Below are 25,440 nucleotides of genomic sequence, written 5' to 3'. Positions count from 1 at the left end.
TCAGTTCGACATTAGTGGGTTTGACTCCTTGTTGATGCCCGGAACAAGGATACTTTGTATTAATAATGATGCCATGAAATCACCGAAAGCGTTTGGGCACATTATAGCCTTATCATTCTAGAATTAATTGAGGTTCCTGCACGTGGGAAACGATCAATGTATCTTCGGTCACAATGTGGAGTGGAAAGTGAATAGTAACTTAGGGACATTCTACTTTTAGAAAAGCATCTTGCCCAATGCTGAACATGCTTACTGAAAAAGAAGAACTATTTTTGACTGTCATAACATAATTTCTTGCTTTTCTTTTATTATTTTTTCAGTTTTTGCTTTACTTGACCCAGTATTTCTTTTAAGAAAAGAAAGGAACATTTAAAGTAAACAAGACTTGAATTTATTGATAACATTTCATATCTTCTCTGAGGTGACAGTAACATTTTTTATAGAAAAAAAATAAACAGTAAAAGAGAAAAAATGTTTATTCTATATCCTGTTAATTAAATGTCATGGGAAAATGAGCTAGTGGGATCTGAGATCAATTAATTTAACAGTTTATTTATGAAAGAGTAACACACAATTTTCAAGTCTTACATATATTATGAAAAATAATTACAAAAGAATTTTATTTTTAATGTGAAAATCTTTATCTTTATTTTCCAGCTGAAACCAGAATGGGAGTAAAAAAACCACAAGAAGTTTGGAAGACTAATTTAAAAAATTTGGATGTCAAATAAACTGGCGTTACTAGCAGCCCCTCCTATTTTGCTATGCAACCAGGTAGAATCACATGACCTTGACAAAATTGTGTACATAAATATCTGAAAGCTATTCGTGGGTTTAACGGAGTAGTGATTTGCTGACCAACATATTACTGTGTCTTTTTGGAATAGCTGATAACATAAATAGCAGTCAGCACATATTAACATATCTATTGTCCGTCTGGGATAATTTTTAGACACTGAACAAATACATAACATGACAGTTTCACGTCCAGTTTTAATATTACGTTTTAGAAGTCGCACAAACCTCGATGATACATAAATTTAAACATACGTGCGTATGACCAATGACTTCACACAAAATTGACAAATATCTTATACAGAAATAGTTCTCTTAATACACATTTTCCCCCGACCACAAATAATAATAAAAAAAAAAAGTTATTTTAGGTATATACATGCATGTCACAACATCCTGGAATGAGGTATTAGCACCATCAAATATTGCACCAAAATGGTTTCATTTTGCAAAAGAAAAATGCAACACAAAAATAGTGAAGTTTAAGATTATCATTTCTGTCTTCCAGTTTGGCAACCTGAGGCTTTATATATATAGAGAATGTAAATATATATATATTTATATAGATTTATTTTGTTTAGCAACAGCAAATAAGAGAGGTCTTCCACATCAATATATACAAAGGGATTTTATTTGGAGTCAGAAAGAAGGGTTTGAGTCCACTGGAATTACATGGCATTTTGCACAGTACAAACACTGCATCCGGGCTAGACAGCGGGGAACCTTTTTGGGTTTTATTCTGCTTTTAGTTTTATGGCTCAACCCAGAGTCACATGCAAGTTTTGGAAAAGGACATGCAAGCCTGATAATAAGTATGCAGAGTAGCTACATGTATACAGCATTTGGTAAACCCATTTACAAGAATAGCACCTATGATGGACGAAGCCTGTTTTGGATGTTCTTCAGCACCAAAAGTTTCCCTTGAAAGGAGGACACAGCAAGTATCACATCTAAGTCCTTCATATTTTTGCAACTGTTTAAGTCATGTGATTCTGCCCCAGGTTTAGGGCACATGCCAAATTCTAAGTAACTCATATGCCATGAGTTTATTTCTATGCATTTTGTTTTTCTTCCCCTCTGCACAATCCATATTCAAAACTTGCATGTGGCGAATACGTCTCTGGTGGTATCCAAAGCCTGACGCTTTATTTTTTTAAGAAGATTTTTTTTTACACTTTTTATTAAGCTGCTTGTCCAGATTCCAGTCTCAACCTAAGAAGCAGGCCGCTCCGACCTCAAATCCAAACTTCTGGTTCTGATCCCCAAAGTCACTTATCATAACATCTGCTATTGGCAACTGATCTATCTTTAGTGTGTTGATTTCAAGGACTGTTCTTCCATATCCTTTTCTCAGCTGTAAAAAGAATAATATAGATTATTCATCAGTATATGAAGATGCATAAATGTCGCATATTTAGCATTTATTGAACCAATTTATGAGAATGTACTCTTACCATATACATTACTGTAATTTGTATAATTTTTCTACAATTTTTTAAAGAGAAGCTACCATCAAAAATGATTTAATGTTCAAATCAGGTTTTTGTGTTACATGTATTTAGAAAGGGATATTTTTTCATATTATGATCTTTATCAAGAAAAAATAATCATAATCTTGCAGTTTTCACACTGGTCAATGGGGCTTTTTAAAACTCATTGTCCAAGTCCTTTGAGGGAAGGTGTACAGAAAGGCTACTTATCAACAGAGGCAAGATTACAGTGGCAGACCTCTATCTCACAACCGCAATGTCACAGCTGACCCTGCTCCAGCTCCCTTTACAATGACTTTTGCTCATGCTCATTAGACACTTCAATGCGAAAGATAGGGATGGGATCCGACCATTGTGGCTATCATAACCTTGCTGTTTCCTGAAATAATATTAGGCCTAAAAGAGCCCCAGTTGCCAGTGTAAAAAATTGGAATATTTCTATTATTTAATTTTTATTACAGATTGTGACATGTAAAAACACGATTGTCCACCATTTTTAAAAGATACATAACACAAAAACCTGATAATTTTCTGATGATAGCTTCCCTTTAACCCACTTATCCCATTCTTCACTATGAAGAAAGTCACAGACATCTTTGGCTAAAACAAAACTTCAGGTGTCCAAGGAAAAACTCTTCATCATCTTTAACTCCTTAAAAGGGCTTTCCAGCCTTAGAGTGACTGCAGACTTTTAGCCTATGTGACTGAAGACTTCTGAATCCTCATAGCGCTTGATCACAAGTATGCGATTTGCATACATGTTGGTCATATGCTGGCTAGATATGCTAGTGTACTGAGCAAAGCCTGACATGTCTAGTCAGAATGTGGCCAAAAGTATGTGAATCATATACTTGCAGTAACATGATCACACACTTCTGGCAATGGCATCAATAAGCGCTGGGAGAATTCTCAAGTCTGCCATTACATAGCCGACTAAACAAGCTAGTGTATTGAACAAAGCCTGACACGTCTAGTCAGAATGTGGTCGAAAGTAGACAAACCATAAAGGCGCAGTAACATGACCACACGCTCTGGGCAACGGCATCAATGTGCGCGCTGTGAGAATTCACAAGTCTGCAGCTACATAGAGTGATGGCAGAATTGTATCCAAAGATAGACAACCACTTTAAAGTGGTTGGTTCCTTAGGATGACCTCAGTTTACATGCCCGATCAGGACTGATGGATATCATGCTTGGGATTGTCTCTATTAGATACAATAGAGACACACTGTAAATAGCATAAGCACTAAGCATGACCATATATTGTCACCTTGTAATCTCAATTTTTTTCCACAGTTACACAATCAACCACAAAATATTGAATTCCCTGTAGGTCCATCATTGGCGTAAAGAAGCATTGCATAGTTATTCTTTAGGGTTTTGCAAATGCAACAATACAGCACGTCCACTAACGTAATTTCTGTGGCTGCATTTTGATAGGGTACAGTCTTAACTTTACAGTATAGATTCTACATATATCTCAATTTAGACCCTTGCAATAAAGTTTTTCTAGAAAACTTATACATACCTCATCAAGTCTGATAAGACATACTCTAAAACAATATCACACATGCTATTTTTGTTTGTTTTATGTAATAAGAATTCTAACATTCCAGCCCTATGAACTTCAAAGATATTTCTAAATACTGAAAATCTAACAATTATAAAAATAGTGAAAAGCCTCCAATCACCCAATGACATTGAAGTATGCCGTTATAATGGTATAATGGTCTTTTCTTAACCTGATAACTGTTGCTTTCCCTTCATGTCAAGTCCTTTCATATTATTTTATATTATTTTTCTGTGGAATGTCAAATTGGCTTACAATGCTTATTATTCTAGATCTTAATTGATTGAGAGACTTTATTGGTTGCTGATTGGAGTACATTTTGGATTTTTTTTTGCCATAAGTCATGAAAGCAGCTGCATCAATAAAGATTTCCAATTTCCACATGTTGTAGCACTTGTTACTGACTCGGAAGAAATGAAAACAAATGTCCATCAAAAGCAAAGGAGATGCATTAATGCACAACACGGCTTTGTGCTTGTTGGTGTGGAAAAAACCCTTTTCATTTTCATTTAGCATGGAAGAAGGATTCCTCCTGAAACTTAAAGGGAACCTGTCACCACGTTTTTGGAAGATGGGATAAAAATAGCGTTAAATAGGGGCAGAGGTGGGCGTTACATTAGTGTGTGTGTTATGCGTTTATTACCCACCTAAGTTGCCGAAATAACTTTGCAAAGTCTCCGTTTTCGCCTGTCAATCAGGCTGGTCAGGTCACATGGGCGTGGTGTCTTCACCCAGATTTGGCGTAGTTTTCCGTTGGTGGCGTAGTGGTGTGCGCATGCCCAAAGTCCGGAATCCTCTTCCAGGGGATTTAAAATAGCGCGGTGTTCGTTATTGCATTGGTGATCGGTGGGCGCGGCCATCTTCCTTTGGCCGCGCGTGCGCAGAAGCGGCGCTCTGCTGGCCGCGGCTTCAGGAAAATGGCCGCGGGATGCCGCGCGTGCGCAGATGGATATCGCGGCGGCCATTTTCCTGAAGCCGCGGCCAGCAGAGCGCCGCTTCTGCGCACGCGCGGCCAAAGGAAGATGGCCGCGCCCACCGATCACCAATGCAATAACGAACACCGCGCTATTTTAAATCCCCTGGAAGAGGATTCCGGACTTTGGGCATGCGCACACCACTACGCCACCAACGGAAAACTACGCCAAATCTGGGTGAAGACACCACGCCCATGTGACCTGACCAGCCTGATTGACAGGCGAAAACGGAGACTTTGCAAAGTTATTTCGGCAACTTAGGTGGGTAATAAACGCATAACACACACACTAATGTAACGCCCACCTCTGCCCCTATTTAACGCTATTTTTATCCCATCTTCCAAAAACGTGGTGACAGGTTCCCTTTAAGAGGAAATTCAGATTTTTCTAAAAGATTTATATTTTACATTCTTCCTTTTGTATTGAGGGAATGGCAGTCTATTTGGTGCAGAATATCTTGTACATTCAGGTCAAAGTTCTAAAAAGTGACAGTCACTAACTATGGGAATTCGACTTGCTTTTAGGTTTCATAAATTAGCCTCTTAGCTATAGAAAGCTACATGAGAAGCAAGTTCCAGCCTGTGGGTTCAGTACATTGTCTTGTATTGGAACTGAGCATCAGTGCCAGGCACAGTGCCATGTATAGAGCCGCTGTACTTGTATTTAAAAAAAACTCCTAATGATACACGACTACTGGTTATGATATCAGATGTGCGAAAATGTTCGGAAACATCTGGACATATTCGCTCATTTCTACTCTCATTGACTCTAATGACGTTCGGCTATGTTCAGCAAATACTGCTTAATACAATATTCGCCAGCGATCGTAAGCCAAACCGAATATTGAAAAATTCGCTCAATTCTAGTTATGATACACATTAATCATATTGTGTGGTGTGATTTTAGCCTTCAAACAGATTAATACTTTACATTTTCCTCAAGTACAAGACTAATTGTCCTGAAAGCAGCGGATCCTTTGAGGGGCTATAAAGGGTGTGTAGCTCCTGGCAGTGATGCAGGGTCAATCAAATAAAAACTGAAAATATTAAAAACCACTACTGCGCTATTGGAATTAGGAGCCACTGACTATTTACCCCTGACACTTTTATTTAAAAGGATTTCTAACAAGAAATAATGAATTCATAAAATGTCGCTGGTTTGTATTGAGACACATACAGTATTATGGGAATAATACAATATATAAATGAATAAATACACTTAAATACAAAAATATAAAATATGCAAGTATAGAAAGATACATATACTTGACTGTCCTGTCTGATAAAGGTTACGCGGTCTTGATGTGGTCACAAGACATCTAGTGTTTTGTGGTCGCATTGAGGCCCTGTAGTGTTCAAAAGTGATGTCACACACCTCTCTAGCATGCCCCTTTCACATGTGCCAAGGTATAGGAGCGCTACCGGCTGGAGCACACTGCCATCTAACTAGCACAACTTAAGGGAACATACGGGATCACACTCCCGCAGCAGACCTACTATATTTTATGCAGGACCTTTCTTTAGAGGCATACTGCTTGATCTGAAATCACAGTGACCAGCACCATTAAGTGCATCATTCAACCATTGGTGATACGATATGACATTTCTGCTCATACATCCATTCGACACTGATTCAGACTATGTTTATGGTATATAGGCGTAACCCTCTGGCATTTTTCAGTAGACTGGACAGTCAATCATATGTATCTTTTTTATACTTATGTATTGTTTTATATTTTCTGTTTTTAAGTGTATTGATTCATTTATATATTGTACTATTCCAGTGCTACTATATTTGTGCCTCATTACAAACCAGTGACATTTTATGAATTAAATATTTCTTGATAGAAAGCCTTGTATATAAGTGTCCGGAGTATATAATCAGTGGGTCCTGATTCCAATAGTGTGGTCGCGGTTTTTAATATTTTCACTTTATATTTTCCTACACTTAATAATTAGTCCATACGTCCATATGCCGACATAACTACAGTTATGTAAGCAGGTGTGGCAGCTGCACCCATTCCGAAAGGACCTTCTGTCTCATGTTACCAGACCAATACTATTTAAAGACCAAAGATGGTTGGAGGCCATATTAAAGATTTTATATTGAGGCCCGCAAGCTTCAAGTTACGTCATTGCCTGTACATATATTCGTAATACCTTGTATAATTTTATCAGTATTAACATATCTTTGTTCTTACTTACCGCACATCCGTCATGCAGAGCTTTAATGAAAAGGCTGTTGTCATAGGATATTTCTTCATCGTTTGAACCTAAGAACCTCAGGGCCTTGTCATAGTTATTATTTACTGCATCATGCCAGGCTACTGACTGGTGGCAGCTGTAAGTGAAGTTCTGTCGAGCGGAGGCACTTAGGAGTTTCAAGAAGGTCATTTGAACTTGATTAATTGAGTTGCCCTCAACGTCAACATAGGACAGCTACAGAGAAGAAATAACAAAACTGTCAGTAGCATACACATGATATTGACACCTCAATGTATCAATCTATTGAGTACCTAATTTGTATTGTAGGACTGAAAGCTAGGCCTAGAAATATGTTATGTGTATGGCTTGTTCTAAATTGTATTTAGAGTCATAAAATTGTACTTGCTTAATTGCATCACTAATGACCACTCATAACTTGTCTCTGTACGGTATGGAACACAAGAGTTGTCTGTAGATCAATAGAAGCATCCTTCATAGAACATTTTTACGACTGGACATTCAGTTCATGTCTATATCCTGCTTAAATTCAGATCTAGTGAAGAACTTCATTGAGTGTTTTTTATTGAGGAGTGCAGATATATGATTGAGGAGGAGCTTATTACAATTTGCCAAAAATTGTCTTCAATTGGCTCTGTCATCTAGTTATTCTTTGTGCCTAATTAACACAGTATTAACTAGATTGGTGGACCTACCAGCTTTCCTCTCTTGAATTCACTAAACCAGGAACCAGGGTTTTCTTTTGGCCATGATGAAATCCGTACCTGTTTTCAAGATGAAGAATAAATAAATATATTACTTCAGTTAGCAAGAAAATATAATAGATAATTAGTATGAATGCAAAAAGGCAAAAGACCTATGAATATCATCCTTATTCGGTGAGGTCACTTATTCCAGAAATGTTGATCATGCTTAAAAACAAATCTAAAAACTAAAATGTTCTATACATTCAACTACTGACAATGTAACTTACTCCTTCTGACTTTTTGTCTGCAAATATGCAAGTTTCTCCTCCAGCAGTGAAGTTGCAGTAGACTTTAAATGAGTCTCCAGAGCATCCCTGGTTTGGATCAATCCAATATTCGCCTAAGATAAAAAAGAGAAATGCACGTTTTAAATCATAAAACATGAAGGTATTTTCTAATTGTTAACATTTTTACTCTAGGATTGTAATGCTGCTTTCTTATGTTAATGATTTGTGATCAGTAATGTCAACAGCATATATAAACAAAAAAAGACTAAAGTGTGCCCAAACACATAAATGCAAAGTCCGCCCAACCTCACGATGAAGGCAGGACCAGCTCACTATCTTATGTCTATTGGGATCTTCCAACTCTCTCTGGATAGACGATATAAGGAGAAAGAAGCATCAGGTATTTCTGGATTTTAACACACCCAACCCTTTTCTATCATGGGAGGTAAGCTGCCATCAGAGGTGTGATAGCAGGTTACTATACTCACTCGTTTGAGAACTCATGCTTGTTTGACCGAGTTACGCATGCCCGTATGGCTATTGGTTTTAAGAGCATCTGACATAGTTTTTGAAGATGTCTTGGCATCTTGACATATAACTTGGCCTTCCACAATATCTTTATACCTATCCTTTTTCTATAACAAAACTGCATACCAATTTATATTTAAAGTATACTATTGTGTTTCTGTAGGCCAATCATATGGCAAGATGGGTGATTTGTCCATACATTTGTATTCGTTATGTCAAGGGTAAATTGTTTGGCATAGGCAATAAGATAGTAATTTATACTAATGTTTAAAGCAAAATAAATAAACTTACATATTTTATAATGGAAGTCTATATGTACATAAAACAAGCCACAATGACACAGCTGTGAACTCTTAACCGCTAGTAAAAAATTAATGATGAAAGGGAAAGGAAACATAATATATAGGTTTTACTGTCTGTGGGTGTCAAACTTATACCTTGCCTAATGATAAAAAATCCTTCTAATTATAACATTGCATTTGAAAAGCGTTAACAAAGAACACACAGTTATATCTAGAAAAGAATAGGTTAATCTGGCTGGCATGATAGTCAGTTTGTGACTGGCATAAATTGTATCTCTGCTGACTGTCACTAGATTATGGTTATACCAATAGCCTCTGCTTTGCACGTAGCATGTGATGAATTGGTCAAATTATTGCGTATTACATGAGAGACTGACAGAAGTAGGATAATCAGTGACTCAGATACAAGCCTTGTATTTAATAAGGCTGATCACACTGGCAGACACGCTATTAATGTATGTAAGGTATGTGACTTCACGTTTTCATTAACGTTCATGGAAATATAAAGACTGTGGGGTCAATGAGAAAGTTGAAATCTGTGTGTAATATCCGCGATGGTAGAAAATTACCATTTAGGGATCTTTAGAATACATAAGAAATGCATTACAATGCCTACTAGTTTTGCTATTTCATGTAAAGCATAAAGCAATATCTCTTAGGAAAGGACATAGTACTATTTTATCTAGTAGGAAAGGACATATTACTATTTTATCTAATAAGAAAGGACATAGTAGTATTTATTTTTGCCTACATACCATCAGGGAACTCAGGATGAGAGAGCTGAAGATCCTTGCATGTCCTAGCAGGATTGTTCTGGGATCCTTCTGGGTACTTCATGCGCTCAATATCCTGCTTCAGTGAGTTGAGGGAGTTAAAGACCTCCTCCATACCATCATAATCCAAAATATTGTCTCCAAGATCAGCCATCATGCCATCTGGGGATCTACGAGTCTTCTTAGATGATTGGATAGGCAATGGCTGAATGACTTCTCCAGGTGGACCCTGAGCAAAAACATAGTCAAGTTAGCCTTCTGCTGCCAGATGATAAGCCATTATTCTATAGTAGTGTTGCAATCATATGCATGACTCTCTCACAATAAAGAGGGACAGTTCCTTACTTTTACCCCACATCTATCGGTCCAAATCTGCTCCCACCTCTTTTCAACTAGAGCACTTCTATAGATTTTGAATAAATCTTCATTCAAGGGAATGTGTCATCACATACTCATCACAAAGTTAAGTATTGTTTAAATCAAGTTTTTGTGTAAAGTTTATCTTTTAAACATTTTTGGAAATTTAAAAAAAAAGTTTTCCATATCATAGTCTATAAAAATATGAAAAATAAAAATTAGAAATCTTGAAATTTTCACACTGGCCATTGGGGCTTTTATTAGACCATAAATTCCTATTGTATCAAAAAATTCACATGTAAAATTACAGCAATAGACAGGCTCCAACCCAATCTTTGTGGGCAACAATCTTTGTGAAGGGAAAAGGGAGCTTGGTCATCTGTGACATCAGCTATGGTGATTGGTGGATCTGGTGTTATTAGCTGTGTATAGAGGTGTTATGTGTCATTGTATTCTTTCCTCTGGTAACAAGTCTGTTAAAAACTCTTCCTCAAAGGACAGGAAGTATGACTTTAAAATACCCCCAGTGGTCAGTGTGAAAATTGCAAAATTACAAATTTTATTCTTTAATAAAGATCATGAGGTGAAAAACAAACATTGCCAACTTTTTGAAACAAAAACAGCACAAATAACACAAAAACCTGATTTAAACTATAGGTAATATATGATAAAATAATCCCTTTAATACATTTATTAGATTTCTTCAGAAAGCATGCCCAATTCCAAACTACAAACTATATACAAAGACACATAATATTTCATGATTTGATCCATATACCTACATTAAAACTATATACAGTAAGAGAGATAAACGCCATGTGAATAGCGAATAGAAATCTAGTTTTAAATCTTGATTTATATTAGCTATTCACATTGTGTTTATCTGTTTTACTGCTAAACTTGGCTTTTAACTATCTACAGAACTTCAAAGTTGAAAAGGTTTCTTACCGGTGGACCAGGAGGTCCAGGCACACCGGAATCTCCCTTTTGACCCGAAGGACCCTAAAATCAATGTTTAAAAAAGTAAATAAATGAATATAGAGTATAAACTAATGAAAAAGTATGAACGTTCATCAAATGCAAAATAATAAATTGTGGAAAAGACCTAAAGATTTGTCTCTGTGAGTTTTAAAATAGCTAAAGGGTTGAATAAAGAGCAGAAACAATAGATATCACCCTGAGATGGAGATGAAAGGCTTCGAATACACTAAACATGAGTTAGAAAACACAGAAGATGTTGGATGCCGTAAGGGAAAGAAGAAAATATTACAGATGAAAATATACAACTATAAAGTGCAAAATACTCACACTTGAACCTTTGGAACCCTTAGGACCATGAGGGCCCTGGAAATAAATAAGAATAAATATTAGATTTTTCAACCAGTTGCTTTAGAAAAGTTAAAAACATTTTTGTGAATTGCAATTTTACTTCCAACAAAGACAATTAATCAAATAATTACCCTATATGTGTTTAGATATTTATTCTCAAGCTTTTCAATAATTTCATTTTTTTAAACCATGAGCGTTTTCAATTTAAAAAATATATATAATAGATGATTATCCCATTAAAATATGGCTTATCCATGAGAGTGTGTTGGAAATGAATGAGGCAGGGCAATCGGTGCTGGTGGCACAAACCTCTGCTGTGGTTGTTTTGATGGAAACAATAGACTCTAACTGAGGAAATAAAACCTACCCCACATATAGATCTCAATCTATAGAATATTATATGTTGATCACGCTAAAATATTCTATTCAAAAATTAATACCTCTATTGATAACATTTGAACTTCTGACCGGCTGTGTAGTTTTGAATGGTAGTCTATGAATGTTATCATTTATATTATTTATATGACTATAACTGATGTTTTACTGGATACTTACAGGCAAGCCAGGAGAGCCAGGAGGACCGTTGGGGCCAGCAGCACCTGAAATACCCTGTTGGAGACACATAGGTATATTAGAAGAGATTTGACACTTTAGATAATATGGTTATGTAAAAAATCTTAACAATGAGAAACGTAAAAGAAAATGCTATTAGTAGGAAAAATGAAGAATATAATAATTCACACATACACCATCACCCTTGGATCCATGAGCTCCCTGTGGACCTGGAAGTCCTCTGTCTCCCTTCTCACCCTGCTCTCCAGGTGGACCAATAAGACCAATCAAACCAGGATGTCCCTACAAATTGTTCAAAACAAGATATATGTTACCACCAATAAAATCCATCAGGAAGATCCTTCAGTAAAAACTGTATAGGCACACAGTAGCATATATATAGGAGGCATAATGTATATTTGGTAGAACATTCCAAAAGGAAACACTAAAAGTAATGCCCAAAAAGACTACGTAACTAGACTAAATCGAAGGACAGAGAGCTCATATATGTTAAAATCCCTTTTATTGGAAAAGGAAATTGATGACACCTGAAAAGTTGCTTACCTTTTCTCCCTTTGTACCAGGATCACCTTTCAGACCTGGAAGTCCAGGGGGACCCTAAATAAAACAAATAGACACTGTATCATCTGTACAAATATCTTAAGACTTAACATATACAGTAACATAGTGTAAGATAAACCGATAAACAAAATAGGGGTAACTGGAGTATGTACAATATATTTATAAGATGACTTTATCATTCTATAATTTACAAACATTGTATAGTTCATGGAAAGCTTTTAAATAATTCAATGTCCTTTAAGAAATACTCCAGGAATAATGTCAAACACATCTCCAAGGTCCCTGAAACCGACAATAAGGTCATGTTGTCCAGCTTATAGTATAATAAGATGATATAGCAAGTAACTATGTAAAGGTTGTCAACACACATTAGATGGTTGTCAGCCAAACAATGCTTTGGCTGATCATTTGGCCGACAACCCTCTCAGCCGACTCTCCCATTAACAGGAGAGATGGCTCGGCCAAGGAGTGTCTTTTCTATTAAGTAGTATCCAATTGACACTTCAACCAGTGACTTATCTCAGGGAGAACAATGCGATTGACAGTCAGAAATCAGACATCTCTCCCGACCATCAGTTGGCCGGTGCCCTGATAAACATTAAACTTCAGTCACTAACTTGTTTGTAGTTGGATATTTTGAGACAGTGATAATACTCAGGAATTTCATGTGTTATATCTTATCTATGCCTTATAAGTAATAACTTGTGTTTGCCACTTACCATTGGGCCTGGGGGTCCATCTTGTCCTGGTGCACCTGGAAGACCTTGTTCTCCCTAAATAATATGAGTACATAAAAAAAATCCTAAATCATATTACAATAACTTTACATTATGCCTAAACAAAGATACTGGAGAACATGGAACTCATAAACGGACCTTACCATATACAGTAAATCATTACTAACACTGACAAATATGGTTAATTAAATGTTTACTCACCACAGGCCCTGGAATTCCTCTTAGACCTTCAGGACCTGGTTTTCCTGATGGTCCTTGAGGTCCAACTGGCCCTGTCTTTCCTGGAGGTCCTTCAGATCCAGCTTCACCCTTAAAGACATAATTTTAACAATTAATATTCTAATCTGAGTGACTATGGAACTGAAGAGCCTAAAAGTATTTCTGCATGTATGTGTTCACCTTTGCACCTTTCTCTCCTTGTCTTCCCTCTGCGCCGGGAGAACCAGGAGGTCCCTGGAATTAAAGATCAGACATGTAACATGGATCAAATGCAATTTTTGTTACATTGGTTTATATGTAAGTATAGTAAAGCAGTGCATCCACAAAGCCTCATTAGTGAACAGGCCTCACAGATATCCAACGCTATGGTAAAAATTATGGAGAAGAAGATATGATGCCTTCAAAACTGTTGAAATGATACAAATGAGTCAATGTATTCATAATTTAGACACTATCATAGCTCTTGGCATTGGACAAAAGATAGGTGTCAGACCCCCACTGATCCCAAGTTCAGAATGCCTCATCAGATCAGTGCAGTGACCATGCATGCCACTATTCCATTCATTCCCTATGGGTAGAGGCTCTCTGTGAACTGTGTTCTGAGTCCTTCTATTCTTGAGTGTCTTTAATCCCGATCCCTCCCTTTACTAGTTGTTGCATTTCTCCACACACTGTGTATTTTCAAAGGGGCAGATCAACAGCTTATGAATATCAAGGTTTCCACAATGTGCACACATATTGGGGCTGATTACAGCACTTTTGGGGGTCGATTTATACAGAAAAAGGCATAAAATGCTTTGAAAAGTCAATACTTTTAGAGGAAAGCGTAGTTGCGCAGTCACACCAGTTTCAAGCAGCTCCACCAAAAGGGTGGGACTAGGAAGGACCTGGGACAGGAAGTGCCTTTGAGCATCGAGTTCTACAAAACTGGCAACATTTCTTTCATCAGTAATGGTACTCTAGTCCGTGACTGGAGTAAAATTTTTGGCAAGGTGCATGGAGGCGAATGCCACTGATAAACTGTGCCGGATTAATAAAGTGGCATACGCTATTCCACATCCCTTGTAGGAACCGCCACTCTTAATGAATCAGGGCACATGTGTTATAATCAAAAAGACAGCATAAACCCAGGGACAGATTCCCTATAAAGTATGTTTGGAGTAACAATTGTTGGAGCGTGTAGTTTTAATGCCAGCAATTGTTGCCTTCCTTCATTTGTTGCTGAATCAATATTCTATTACATCCAGCTGCAATCATTTGTCTTAAAGCCATCCCTTAGTCATGATTGCTTAGATCTTTTTCAGTTTTAAAGCTTTTCATTAGTTTCACCAGGAAATGCTCAGTATTACAATGTGTTTGCATTCAGCATTGCAAATTATAGGCGGCTGCTCCTGTACTTATTTGCAAACGCTGAGAAACAACACTTACTCTCTTGCCTGGAGGACCTGGTGGTCCAGCTTCTCCTGATGGTCCGGGAGGTCCCTGTAGTTATAAAAAACAAATGATAGTTATTTAACAATTTATGGTGGACACAATGTACAAATATATACACATATCTCTTTTTTGAAATGTTATAGTATGGATCTACAGAATAGTACATTTTACCAACGTTTAGAATCTAAACAGTTAATAAAAGGTGCACTCATACTTACAGGCTGGCCTGGTTCCCCATCTTCCCCCTTGTCACCACCCGTACCATCTTGACCCTGCAGAGAAAATATTGAAAGACAAGAAAATTACAAAGTATCTGAATAAAATAAAAATTCCAAGCAGTTTCTAAAATGCATGAGTGTCTACATGAAATGAATGTGTAAATGAAACATTCCCGATGCAGGCTGTGCGCTGGAAAACTCAGCAGAATAGAACACAATTTTTTTTTTATACAAAATGTTTCTTTTTCATATGAAATATGTTTCAGCCTTTTACTGGTGACTGAATTTATATCAATAGAAAAAGTACAATGTGTAGAAGTTTTAGAACTGGAAAACCAATATGTTTATGGTGATTTGTTGGAGTAGTACTTAAAAGTTGGGGATTCCAGTAGTTGAGACCTTTAGGGCAGGTGCTGACGGCCGTAGAGTCTCTCATCTGAGAGAATGCGGCCAATTATGCAAACTACACTCTGATCAAAGTCTGATAAGAAAGTCAGCAAACAAGATCCAGTTCTCTCAGATGAGAAGATTGAGAAAAAAAATGTCACTCTCGATCCAAGGAACCCACTTGGAAATGTAGCAGCAATCAAAATGAAATGAGAACAGCATCCAATCCAAGTGCAGAGATTCAAAAAGAGCTTTAGTCCGCCATGTAAAGCATACGATGTTTCGACCTGCAGTAGGTCTTTTTCAAGTACCGTACTTGAAAAAGATCTACTGCAGGTCGAAACGTCGTAGGCTTCACATGGCGGACTAAAGCTTTTTTTGAATCTCCACACCTTGATTGGATGCTGTTCTCATTTCATTTTGATTGTGCTCAGATGCAGTCCAAGTGCAGTCCGATATTTCAGCGATCCGATTACTGGATCAAAGTTGGGCATGCATCAATTTTTTTTCCTCTGACAGCCCCTGTTCGCTTTTGCTTTTTCCACCTTTTCTTTCATATCTTTTTTAATATATTTTTGGTGATATAGCCATCTGAAGGCTTATTTTTTTGTGGCACAAGTTGCAGTTTTAAATGACATAATTAATATTTTCGTGTCCTGAAAAATGAGAAAAAAATTCCAAGTAGGATGAAATGGTGAAAAAAAACCAGAAAAACAATTCCACCACTGTTTTTAAACTTTTATTTTTACCTCATTCATTGGTCACAATTACAGAAATCCGAAAGTTGTATAGATTTTTATATTTTTTTAGAGGTTAAAAAGATTCAGAACTTTGTAAAAAAAAAGAAATTGGGCGTTTGTGTCATAATTTTCTGAGAATCAAAACATTTTTCTATTTTGATGACTGTATTAGGGCTTATTGTTTGCGTCTTGAGCTGACATTCAGTTGATGCTGATTTGGGAAACATATTTGATCACTTGTTATTGCATCTTTTTGTAGTAGGTGTGGAGACTGATAAATGGAATTTCTGAAATTTTTTATATTATCTCTTTAAGAAGTTAAAGCTATAGAAAGAGACTAGAAAAAATTGGAGTCCTGGCTCAATAGGACTGGATTTTCATTTTCTCTTTATTTTTCAAAAGAAATTATAGTGCATACAAAAGAAAAATTTCCATGGTTGACATGACCCATCCGACGCATTTCGACTGCACTAGGCAGTCTTACACATAACATGAAAAAGACTGCCTAGTGCAGTCGAAACGCGTCGACTGGGTCATGTTGACCATGTAAATTTTTCTTTTGTATGCACCATATTTTCTTTTGAAAAATATAAAGAAAAGGAAAATCCAGTCATGTTGAGCCGGACTCCAATTTTTTCTATTTTCCTTGATGTGAGGCCAGGGCGAGGCCGGTGTCTGAGCCCCAGGTGGATAAGCATAGAGCAACTGGAATTAAGTTTTTATAAAAGAAAGAGACTGTTCACATTCAGTTTCAGCTCCTTTAAGTGTTTTGTATGACTAATATTGACTGGTGATTACCAAAGTTTATAACGCCATCCAGAGCGTATTGAAACCATGTATTAAAGTCTAAGCGGAAACGAGTAAGTTTATTTTGCCATGTAAATGAAGTTGAAAAATACAATAAAAAAATGTGGGCTTATAGTGTACCAACAGTTTTAACTCATAGTACTTACACTTGGACCAGGTTCTCCGGGAGGACCAGGGTCTCCTGGGAATCCAACCGGACCCTAAATGTTTTAGATGAAGAAGTAGAAATTGTCAGTATCATAGCTAATAGTTTATGAAAAGATGAAAATGTTAATAAATGAATGATTGTCTTACGGGATTTCCTTTGGGACCGTCATCTCCTGGTGGGCCTTTGGGACCAGCAGGTCCTGCAGCTCCTGGAGGTCCAGCTTCTCCTTTTTCTCCTCTCTCTCCTTTAGGGCCCTACAGAAATATGTAAATGCATATGTATTACAGATTACATGGTTTTAGAGTTCAGAAAGCCTTTCTGGGATTGTAAGAAGATTAAGTTCTTTGTAGCCTTTTTTTTTATAAACTGACTAAAACCTTATTTTCACTTTTGTTAAGATTACAAAACCCAGAAGGTTTAAACGCCTTGTACAGTCTTTATTTAATGAATCTATGTCATCCCTCAAATCCCAAGGCTAATTTTTCTTTAGCTCTGTTCTTTGCTTGCAAAGCAATACCTAAGCTGCCAGACAGCTGAAGCGAAGTAGTCAACATGCTTGAGTAACTCAGACATGATCATAAGATATCAATAAATCAGACAGTCACATTAAGAAAAATGATTTTTTTCTTATTAAGTGTTAACACAATACACATTTTAAATAAGTAGAATTCTATTACTAGTTTCCCATTTCATCAAAAGAAGAAAATAAAACATTTTGACTAATATTTAGCTATTTTACAAAGGCCCAATTTGACAATAATGACTATGTCTGACCACTCGAACACCGTAGGTATTGAAACTTTCCAGAAACAATTGTTCTCTGTTCATTTACTATATAATCAAAGGTTTAGGGAAAAATTCTCATTTTTACATGAAGTAGAGAAAAAGTACTTACACCAACACCAGCTTCACCAGGTGGACCTGGATTTCCAGCTTCACCAGGTTCGCCCTATAATGGAAAAATCATAGATACATATTTATGTCATTCCTATATTTTATGCTCACTTTTTTGCTAATCTTTCTAAAACCTTGCAATCAAACTTGACATTTCTAAAATATTATTTCATTTCCAATTTTTATTTCTTTGGCTTAAGATAGTGAAGTTCAAACATAGTCAAACTACATAAGTTCTACAATTATATTTAACGCCTTTCCATCCTTTCTACATAAATGTTAAACCCTATGGCACATTTAATTTAACAATCATATTTTTAATTTATGAAATAGAACAGACTTAATTTTGCCTATCATAAAGGAATGGTCCTCAGGTATAAAGACTAAGTGTGTTTTAACTCTGCTTCCATTAGAAACTCATGAGATGGTTTCAAGGGCTGTCCCATACCGCTAAATGGAGAGGAATACTTCTTCATTTAAAATATTATGCAAGGCATTAAATGTTCATTTTAGGAACAAACATTTTACACTGCTCTGCAGGGAGATTTAGATTTGAAATCCAAAGCAGACATTAAGCCCGTTGCCATTATTTTTCTAGCTCAGTGGACTGATAAATATAACCAGGAATAGAAATTTAGCATTAAAATGTTTCTAACCCTGCAAGGCCCAGATGGGGATTTTGTAAGTAACCTATGGCCTTTGTTACCAGATATTCAAATATTAATCCATACACTAACTAACACAGTACTGGAAATTCATTCATACACTCATATAGTCACCCTACCTATACCACTGTTTATATAAACAAACACACAAATATGCAGGTATTGTGACAGGGTCACTGGCACGGTATATGAGGGGAGATATATGTCACTGCCCATAATGGTGTCAGTGATGTGAAACCAGAGAATTTTCTCCAGCACACTACGTGTTGTGAGGGTTAAATTAAAGATGCATACATGGCCTGGTTTTAGGTGGACATCTATAGAGTGGGTGGGAGGATGTCCACCATATCTCCACCTGAAGAGTCGGCACAGCCGTGTGCTAACAGGACCTGTTTGGTGTCACAGTCATGTGATCAGTCACATGGTCTGGGACTAAATGGCTGGATTTGAGAGGCAGTCTGTGTGCTATGTTTGGAGAGGAAAGACTCCATCTGTGGCTCCAGGTGGAGCTGAAGACACATTGTGATTGGAGAGGGGTTGGCAGCTATCTGTGTACACTGTGCACTGCCAACCAGTGATGTGGGTGAGGTTATGCAGAGCTCAGCATTCAGAGAAATGATAGATCTGTGGTAGATAAAATGGTTATTTTGTCAAAACTACAGCAATTAGCCCAGTAAGTGATACCTCGCTGGAATCAGGGTCTCCGTCTCTATATAATACTACTCTAAGATACGATAGCAAAAATCTGGTGACATATTCCCATTAGAAGTTCTATAAATAAACCAGAGCCCATTAGGTAGGATGATGGGATTGAGCTATAATGGATTCATTTAGTGTCAGTCAGATCCATTCTTTTGTAACATAAATGAATGATAGATACAGATTATGCAAGCTACACTTTTACTTGCCATGAAAAGATCCTAGCCCCCAAAACAAAATCTGCCACCTGACCCCCTAACTTGTACAGGTCAGCAATAATACTGGTTTCTTTGTATGTAGCAGATCAGGTTTCCATCCTGGATAATGATCACAGGTGTATCTGAGAAATAAATCTAGAGCCATACAGAAAGGTGCATCTACATAGGTACATGGATTGGGACATGACCTTAACCTCTGTGTAAACCCCCATGAAGGCTATTATTTTCTATTAGCGGCTAGATGACATATTTTTAGAGTAAATGAAGGAAAAGCTACCGTATTTGCTGTTTCTATGTAAATGGTCACCAATCTGCTCCACTTACTGACACCTGAGTGATACATAAAAACTAAAAGCATTCCATTTTGCTGATACAATAAACGTGCTACATTGTGAGTGATGTTTCTTCATAGTTTTGTATGCAAAAGCGTTATTGTCTGAAACATACAGACGACACGGCCTTATTTCTATTTCCAGTATTCACTGAAATAGAAACAGTGATGTATCGTCTACAATAAATATGGAAATAATACAATTCCTTCACAGGTGTCAACAAAGACTTTGAATACATTAGCGGAGCCTACATACAATGAATAAGTGTAAGTGCTTTACCCTTTTGAGACCATTTGGTAGCTCTATTTTAGGGTGGAACATTTTCCTATATATTTTCTGAAAATTGAAAACTATGAAGCGCATAAGGCCAGAGAAGGTCAATTCTGGTCCATTCAACCATGGGTCATTGTTGCTAACACCAGAGAAGTGTGCCTTGGCTGTTACTACCTTGGTGCTCTCCCAAACAAATAAAATAAACTGATGTGCCTTAGGGTACCGTCTCACTATACGATTTACCAACGATCACGACCTGCGATACGACCTGGCCGTGATCGTTGGTAAGTCGTTGTGTGGTCGCTGGGGAGCTGTCACACAGACCGCTCTCCAGCGACCAACGATGCCGAGGTTCGCTGGTAACCAGGGTAAACATCGGGTTACTAAGCGCAGGGCCGCGCTTAGTAACCCGATGTTTACCGTGGTTACCAGCGTAAAAGTAAAAAAAAACAAACAGTACATACTGACCATCTGATGTCCGTCAGGTCCCTTGCCGTCTGCTTCCTGCTCTGACTGAGCGCAGCCGTACAGTGAGAGCAGAGCGCAGCAGTGACGTCACCGCTGTGATCTGCTCTCACTTTCCGGCCGGCAGACAGACAGAGCGGGAAGCAGACGGCAAGGGACCTGACGGACATCAGATGGTGAATATGTACGGTTTGTTTTTTTTTACTTTTACGCTGGTAACCAGGGTAAACATCGGGTTACTAAGCGCGGCCCTGCGCTTAGTAACCCGATGTTTACCCTGGTTACCAGCGGACGCATCGCTGGATCGCTGTCACACACAACGATCCAGCGATGACAGCGGGAGATCCAGCGACGAAAGAAAGTTTCAAACGATCTGCTACGACGTATGATTCTCAGCAGGGTCCCTGATCGCTGCTGCGTGTCAGACACTGCGAGATCGTAACTATATCGCTAGAACGTCACGAATCGTGCCGTCGTAGCGATAAAAATGCCACTGTGTGACGGTACCCTTAAAGAGGTTGCCCACCACCTGGACAATCCCATTTTAGATTAAGTAGTCTCCATTGTAAAATAAATATAACAAATGCTCACTCCCCACAGCGCTGCTGTTCCAGCATTGTCCGCACTTGGTGTCCCAGGTCTTGCATAATATTATTATGCCATGTGAACCCTGCAGCCAATCAGAGGCTGCAATTAGGCTGACACTCTCTCACTTCTTCCACAGCCAATTGGCAACTATTATTGAGCTGCAGTTCTCTCACTTCGTTCAGAAGAAGCTCAGACAGACGTAAGAAATGAGAGCTGCAACTCAATAATAGCTGCCGATTAGCTACAGGCAGGCAGGGCCGCCATCAGGGCATTAGTGTCATGACTGGCGTATGGGGCCCTGAGCGGAGAGGGGTTCCGCATCGGGCCCCGTCTCATCTGCCCATTGGGCCCAGGCCCCAGAGGCAGGCTTCTGACGGCTGAGAAGCAGGTTCAGTTACTATATTGCCTTGTGGGCCCGCACGGCAGTAGTTAAAGCCGTCAGCCAATCGGAGGCTGGCAGTTGACCTCAGCGTGCACGTTGCCGGCATAAGACGTCATTGTCATTCGCCAGTGGCCAGGTAAGGAGAAAGATGTTTTTTATTTTTATTGAATGCGGCAAGCCCGGGGCAGAATGGAGACACGGGGACAGGATGGAGACATGAGGACAGGATGGAGACATGGGGACAGGATGGAGACACGAGGACAGGATGGAGACACGGGGCAGGAGTGGAATCACAGGGGGGCAGGAATGAAAATACAGGAGGCAGGAATCGAAACACAGGGGGCAGGAATGGAAACAACACAGGGGGCAGGATGGAGACACAGGGGGCAGTATGTGAGACACAGGGGGCAGTATATGAGACACAGGGGGCAGGAATGGAAACAACACAGGGGCAGAATGTGAGACACGGGGCAGGATGTGAGACATAGAGGGCAAGATGTGAGACATGGGGCAGAATGTGAGACACAGAGGGGCAGGATGTGAGATACGGGGCAGAATATAAGACACAGGAGGCAGGATGTGAGACACAGGAGGCAGGATGTGAGACATAGAGGGCAGGATGTGAGACACGGGCAGAATGTGAGACACAGAGGCGCAAGATGTGAGACACGGGGCAGAATGTAAGACACAGGAGGCAGGATGTGAGACACAGGGGGCAGGATGTGATACACAGGGGGCAGAATGTAAGACACAGAGGGGCAGAATGTGAGACAGAGGGGGCAGAATGTGAGGCACAGGGGGCAGAATGTGAGATGGGCAGAATGTGAGACACAGGGGGGAAGAATGTGAGACACAGGGGGCAGGATGTGAGACACAAGGGGCAGAATGCGAAACACAGAGGGCAGGATGTGAGAAACGGGGCAGAATGTAAGACACAGGAGGCAGGATGTGAGACACGGGGGGGCAAAATGTGAGACGGGGCAGAATGTGAGACACAGGGGAAGAATGTGAGACACAGGGGGGCAGGATGTGAGACACATGGGGCAGAATGTGAGACATAGAGGGGCAGAATGTGAGACACAGGGGGGCAGAATGTGAGACACAGGGGGGCAGAATGTGAGACACGGGGGAAGAATGTGAGACACAGGGGGCAGGATGTGAGACACAAGTGGCAGAATGTGAGACACAGGGGGCAGAATGTGAGACACAGGGGGCATGGTGTGAGACAGGGCAGGATGTGAGACACAGGGGGGGGCTGTTGTGAACTCTATTTTTGGGCTCCCTCTAGTGGTCACAAGCGGTACTGTGTAGTGTTGTCTTTCTGCAGGTTGGCAGCATCAGCTGGTTCGTTATCCTTGGTTGGTTTCCTATTTAACTCACCTGGATACTCAGTTCCTTGCCTGCTATCAATGTATTCAGTGCTCTTCAGATTCCTGGTGTCTACCTTGCTCCCAGTCTCTCCAAGACAAGCTAAGTTTTTGTTGATCATTTTTTGATTATCAGTGTTCATTATGTTTTTAGTCCAGCTCGCTAAAATGTGATTTCCTCGCTTGCTGGTTGCTCTAGGGGACTGAGTTTCTCCCCCCACACCGTTAGTTGGTGCGGGGGTTCTTGAAATCTCAGAGTGGATATTTTGTAAGGGTTTTTTACTGACCGCATAGATTCCCTTTTCTATTTTCTGCTATCTAGTATTAGTGGGCCTCATTTGCTGAATCTGCTTTCACCCCTGTGTATGTGCCTTCCTCTTACCTCACCGTTATTATTTGTTGGGGGCTTCTATATCTTTGGGGATTATTTCTCTGGAGGCAAGAGAGGTCTTTCTTTCTCTCTAGGGGTAGTTAGTTCCTTAGGCTGGCTCGAGACGTCTAGGATTTTTTAGGCACGTTCACCGGCTACTTCTAGTGTGCTTGGATAGGTTCAGATTTGCGGTCAGTCCAGTTTGCCACCTCCCTAGAGCTTGTCCTATGTTTGTTACTTAGCTGGAGTAATTTGTGATCCTCAACCACTAAGGATCATAACAGGGGGCAGAATGTGAGATACGGGGGCAGGATGGGAGACACGGAGCAGGATGGAGACAAATGGGGCAGGAATATGGGGCAGGATGGAGACAGATGGGGCAGGATCATGGTGCAGGATGGAGACACATGGTGCAGGATCATAGGGTAGGATGGATACGATGGAGACAGATGGGGCGGTAGGATCATGGGACAGATGTCAGGATCATGGGACAGATGAGGCAGGATGGGGAGATCATATGGGGCAGAATGGATACTCATGAGGGCAGAATGGGAGAACATATGGCTGGAGCCAGGAATGAGATACACGGGGCCACTATGGCGGATATTATTACCATAGGGGCTAATTATTACTGCAGTAATGTATTTATTTTATTTTTGAGGCTACTGTTTTAAATGAGGGCAGTCCTGTTACTGTGCAGAGCAACACTATGTCACCTTTTTTTCTTCATCTGGTGTAGTTTGGAAGTTGGGAGAAAATTAAGTAATGTGTTCCGCAAGCGGAGCTCTAGATAACTGTGCTATTTCCTGCAGAGACGAGTCCTGGCTAGAAGACTTGATGGCGGTCTGTGCTGGATGAAGATGAAAAGCGAAGCTGAAGGACTTCACCTAGAGACGTCACTAGTGAGTCAGTGTGTTACCTGTACACTGACACTACACACTATATACAGAGTTCCTGTGTACAATGTCATTAGTGATCACTGTATTACCTGTACACTGCACTGTAGTGGTAATATGTGGTCTGGTCATGGTGTGGTGGTATTTGTTACCTGCATGTGGTATTAGTGGTCACCATGTGGTGGTAATATGTGGTCTGGTCATGGTATGGCGGTATTTTTTCCCTGTATGTGGTATTATTGGTCACCATGTGGTGGTAATATGTGATCTTGACATGGTGCGGTGGTATTTGTTCCTTGCATGTGCTGTTATTCAGTCACTGTGGTGGTAATATGTGATCTGGACATGGTGTGGCAGTATTTGTTCCTTGTATGTGGTATTATAGGTCACTATGCGGTGGTAATATGGTGTCTGGTCATGGTGCGGTGGTATTTTTCCCTTTGGATGTGATATTATTGGTTATTTTAAAAATTGAAAAATAAATAAAAATATACCTAAATTGTATTGCATATTTTAACAAATTTTAATAGGGTTAGCATAGAGTAGGGCCCGGCCAAAAGAGTCTACCTTGTGGTGGCAGAATAGAAAAATCTAATGCTGCTGGCTATATGTGTGATCTGGTGATGGGAACTGTTAATGTGTAATTGGTGAGAAGTGGAGTTTTCCCAAGAGAGAGCAGTGGGACTGTGGACAGTACGAGGGGTGGAGACGGGGCCGGGGTTGGAGCCTGGGTGGAGTCTCAAGGGGGCCCAAAAAATTTTGCCAGTATGGGGCTCTGAAATTCCTAGTGGCAGCCCTGGTTACAGGGCTCGTGCAACATAAATATCACTCGAACACTGGGATAATTAACTTCAATTTTGCTGGAACAGCATCAGTGCAAGAGGTGAGAATCTGTTATTTTTATTTTACAAAGTGGAATAATTCAATTATAAAGATGTTTTCCAGGTATTGGACAGCCCCATTGAGATTTCCTAAGGTTAAGGAGAGATGACATTAAAACTGCTATCTTGGATTTAAAAAAATAACCTAACTGCAGACAAAGTGGTAAAATGAAAAACAACCAATAATTTCCTGATAAATCTCTCACTGCTCCAGTGCCAGCTTTTAGTTGGTTCCCATCAGTCTTTTTTACTAGGTCTGTAACAGTGACATCA

The 25,440-nt window shown here is 39.2% G+C and overlaps 1 protein-coding gene across 1 annotated transcript in view; it reads right to left on the bottom strand.

Moving 5' to 3' along the window:
- Positions 1-368: 368 nt before the first annotated feature.
- Positions 369-25,440, bottom strand: part of COL11A1 (collagen type XI alpha 1 chain) — a 278,226-nt gene continuing 253,154 nt past the window's right edge. The window contains exons 50-67 of the mRNA XM_077277390.1: positions 18,033-18,086; positions 17,284-17,391; positions 17,136-17,189; positions 15,056-15,109; positions 14,832-14,885; positions 13,584-13,637; positions 13,386-13,493; positions 13,167-13,220; positions 12,430-12,483; positions 12,061-12,168; positions 11,869-11,922; positions 11,293-11,328; positions 10,933-10,986; positions 9,610-9,856; positions 8,025-8,137; positions 7,747-7,815; positions 7,034-7,267; positions 369-2,149 (exon numbers count right to left, since the gene is read on the bottom strand). Coding sequence (XP_077133505.1) covers positions 2,003-2,149; positions 7,034-7,267; positions 7,747-7,815; positions 8,025-8,137; positions 9,610-9,856; positions 10,933-10,986; positions 11,293-11,328; positions 11,869-11,922; positions 12,061-12,168; positions 12,430-12,483; positions 13,167-13,220; positions 13,386-13,493; positions 13,584-13,637; positions 14,832-14,885; positions 15,056-15,109; positions 17,136-17,189; positions 17,284-17,391; positions 18,033-18,086 — 1,656 coding nt within the window. The 3' untranslated portion in view covers positions 369-2,002. The remainder of the gene's footprint in view (positions 2,150-7,033; positions 7,268-7,746; positions 7,816-8,024; positions 8,138-9,609; positions 9,857-10,932; positions 10,987-11,292; positions 11,329-11,868; positions 11,923-12,060; positions 12,169-12,429; positions 12,484-13,166; positions 13,221-13,385; positions 13,494-13,583; positions 13,638-14,831; positions 14,886-15,055; positions 15,110-17,135; positions 17,190-17,283; positions 17,392-18,032; positions 18,087-25,440) is intronic.

This window comes from Ranitomeya variabilis, chromosome 8, assembly GCF_051348905.1.
Source record: "Ranitomeya variabilis isolate aRanVar5 chromosome 8, aRanVar5.hap1, whole genome shotgun sequence".
Lineage (NCBI taxonomy): Eukaryota > Metazoa > Chordata > Amphibia > Anura > Dendrobatidae > Ranitomeya > Ranitomeya variabilis.
This window is presented reverse-complemented; position numbering and strand designations above follow the sequence as displayed.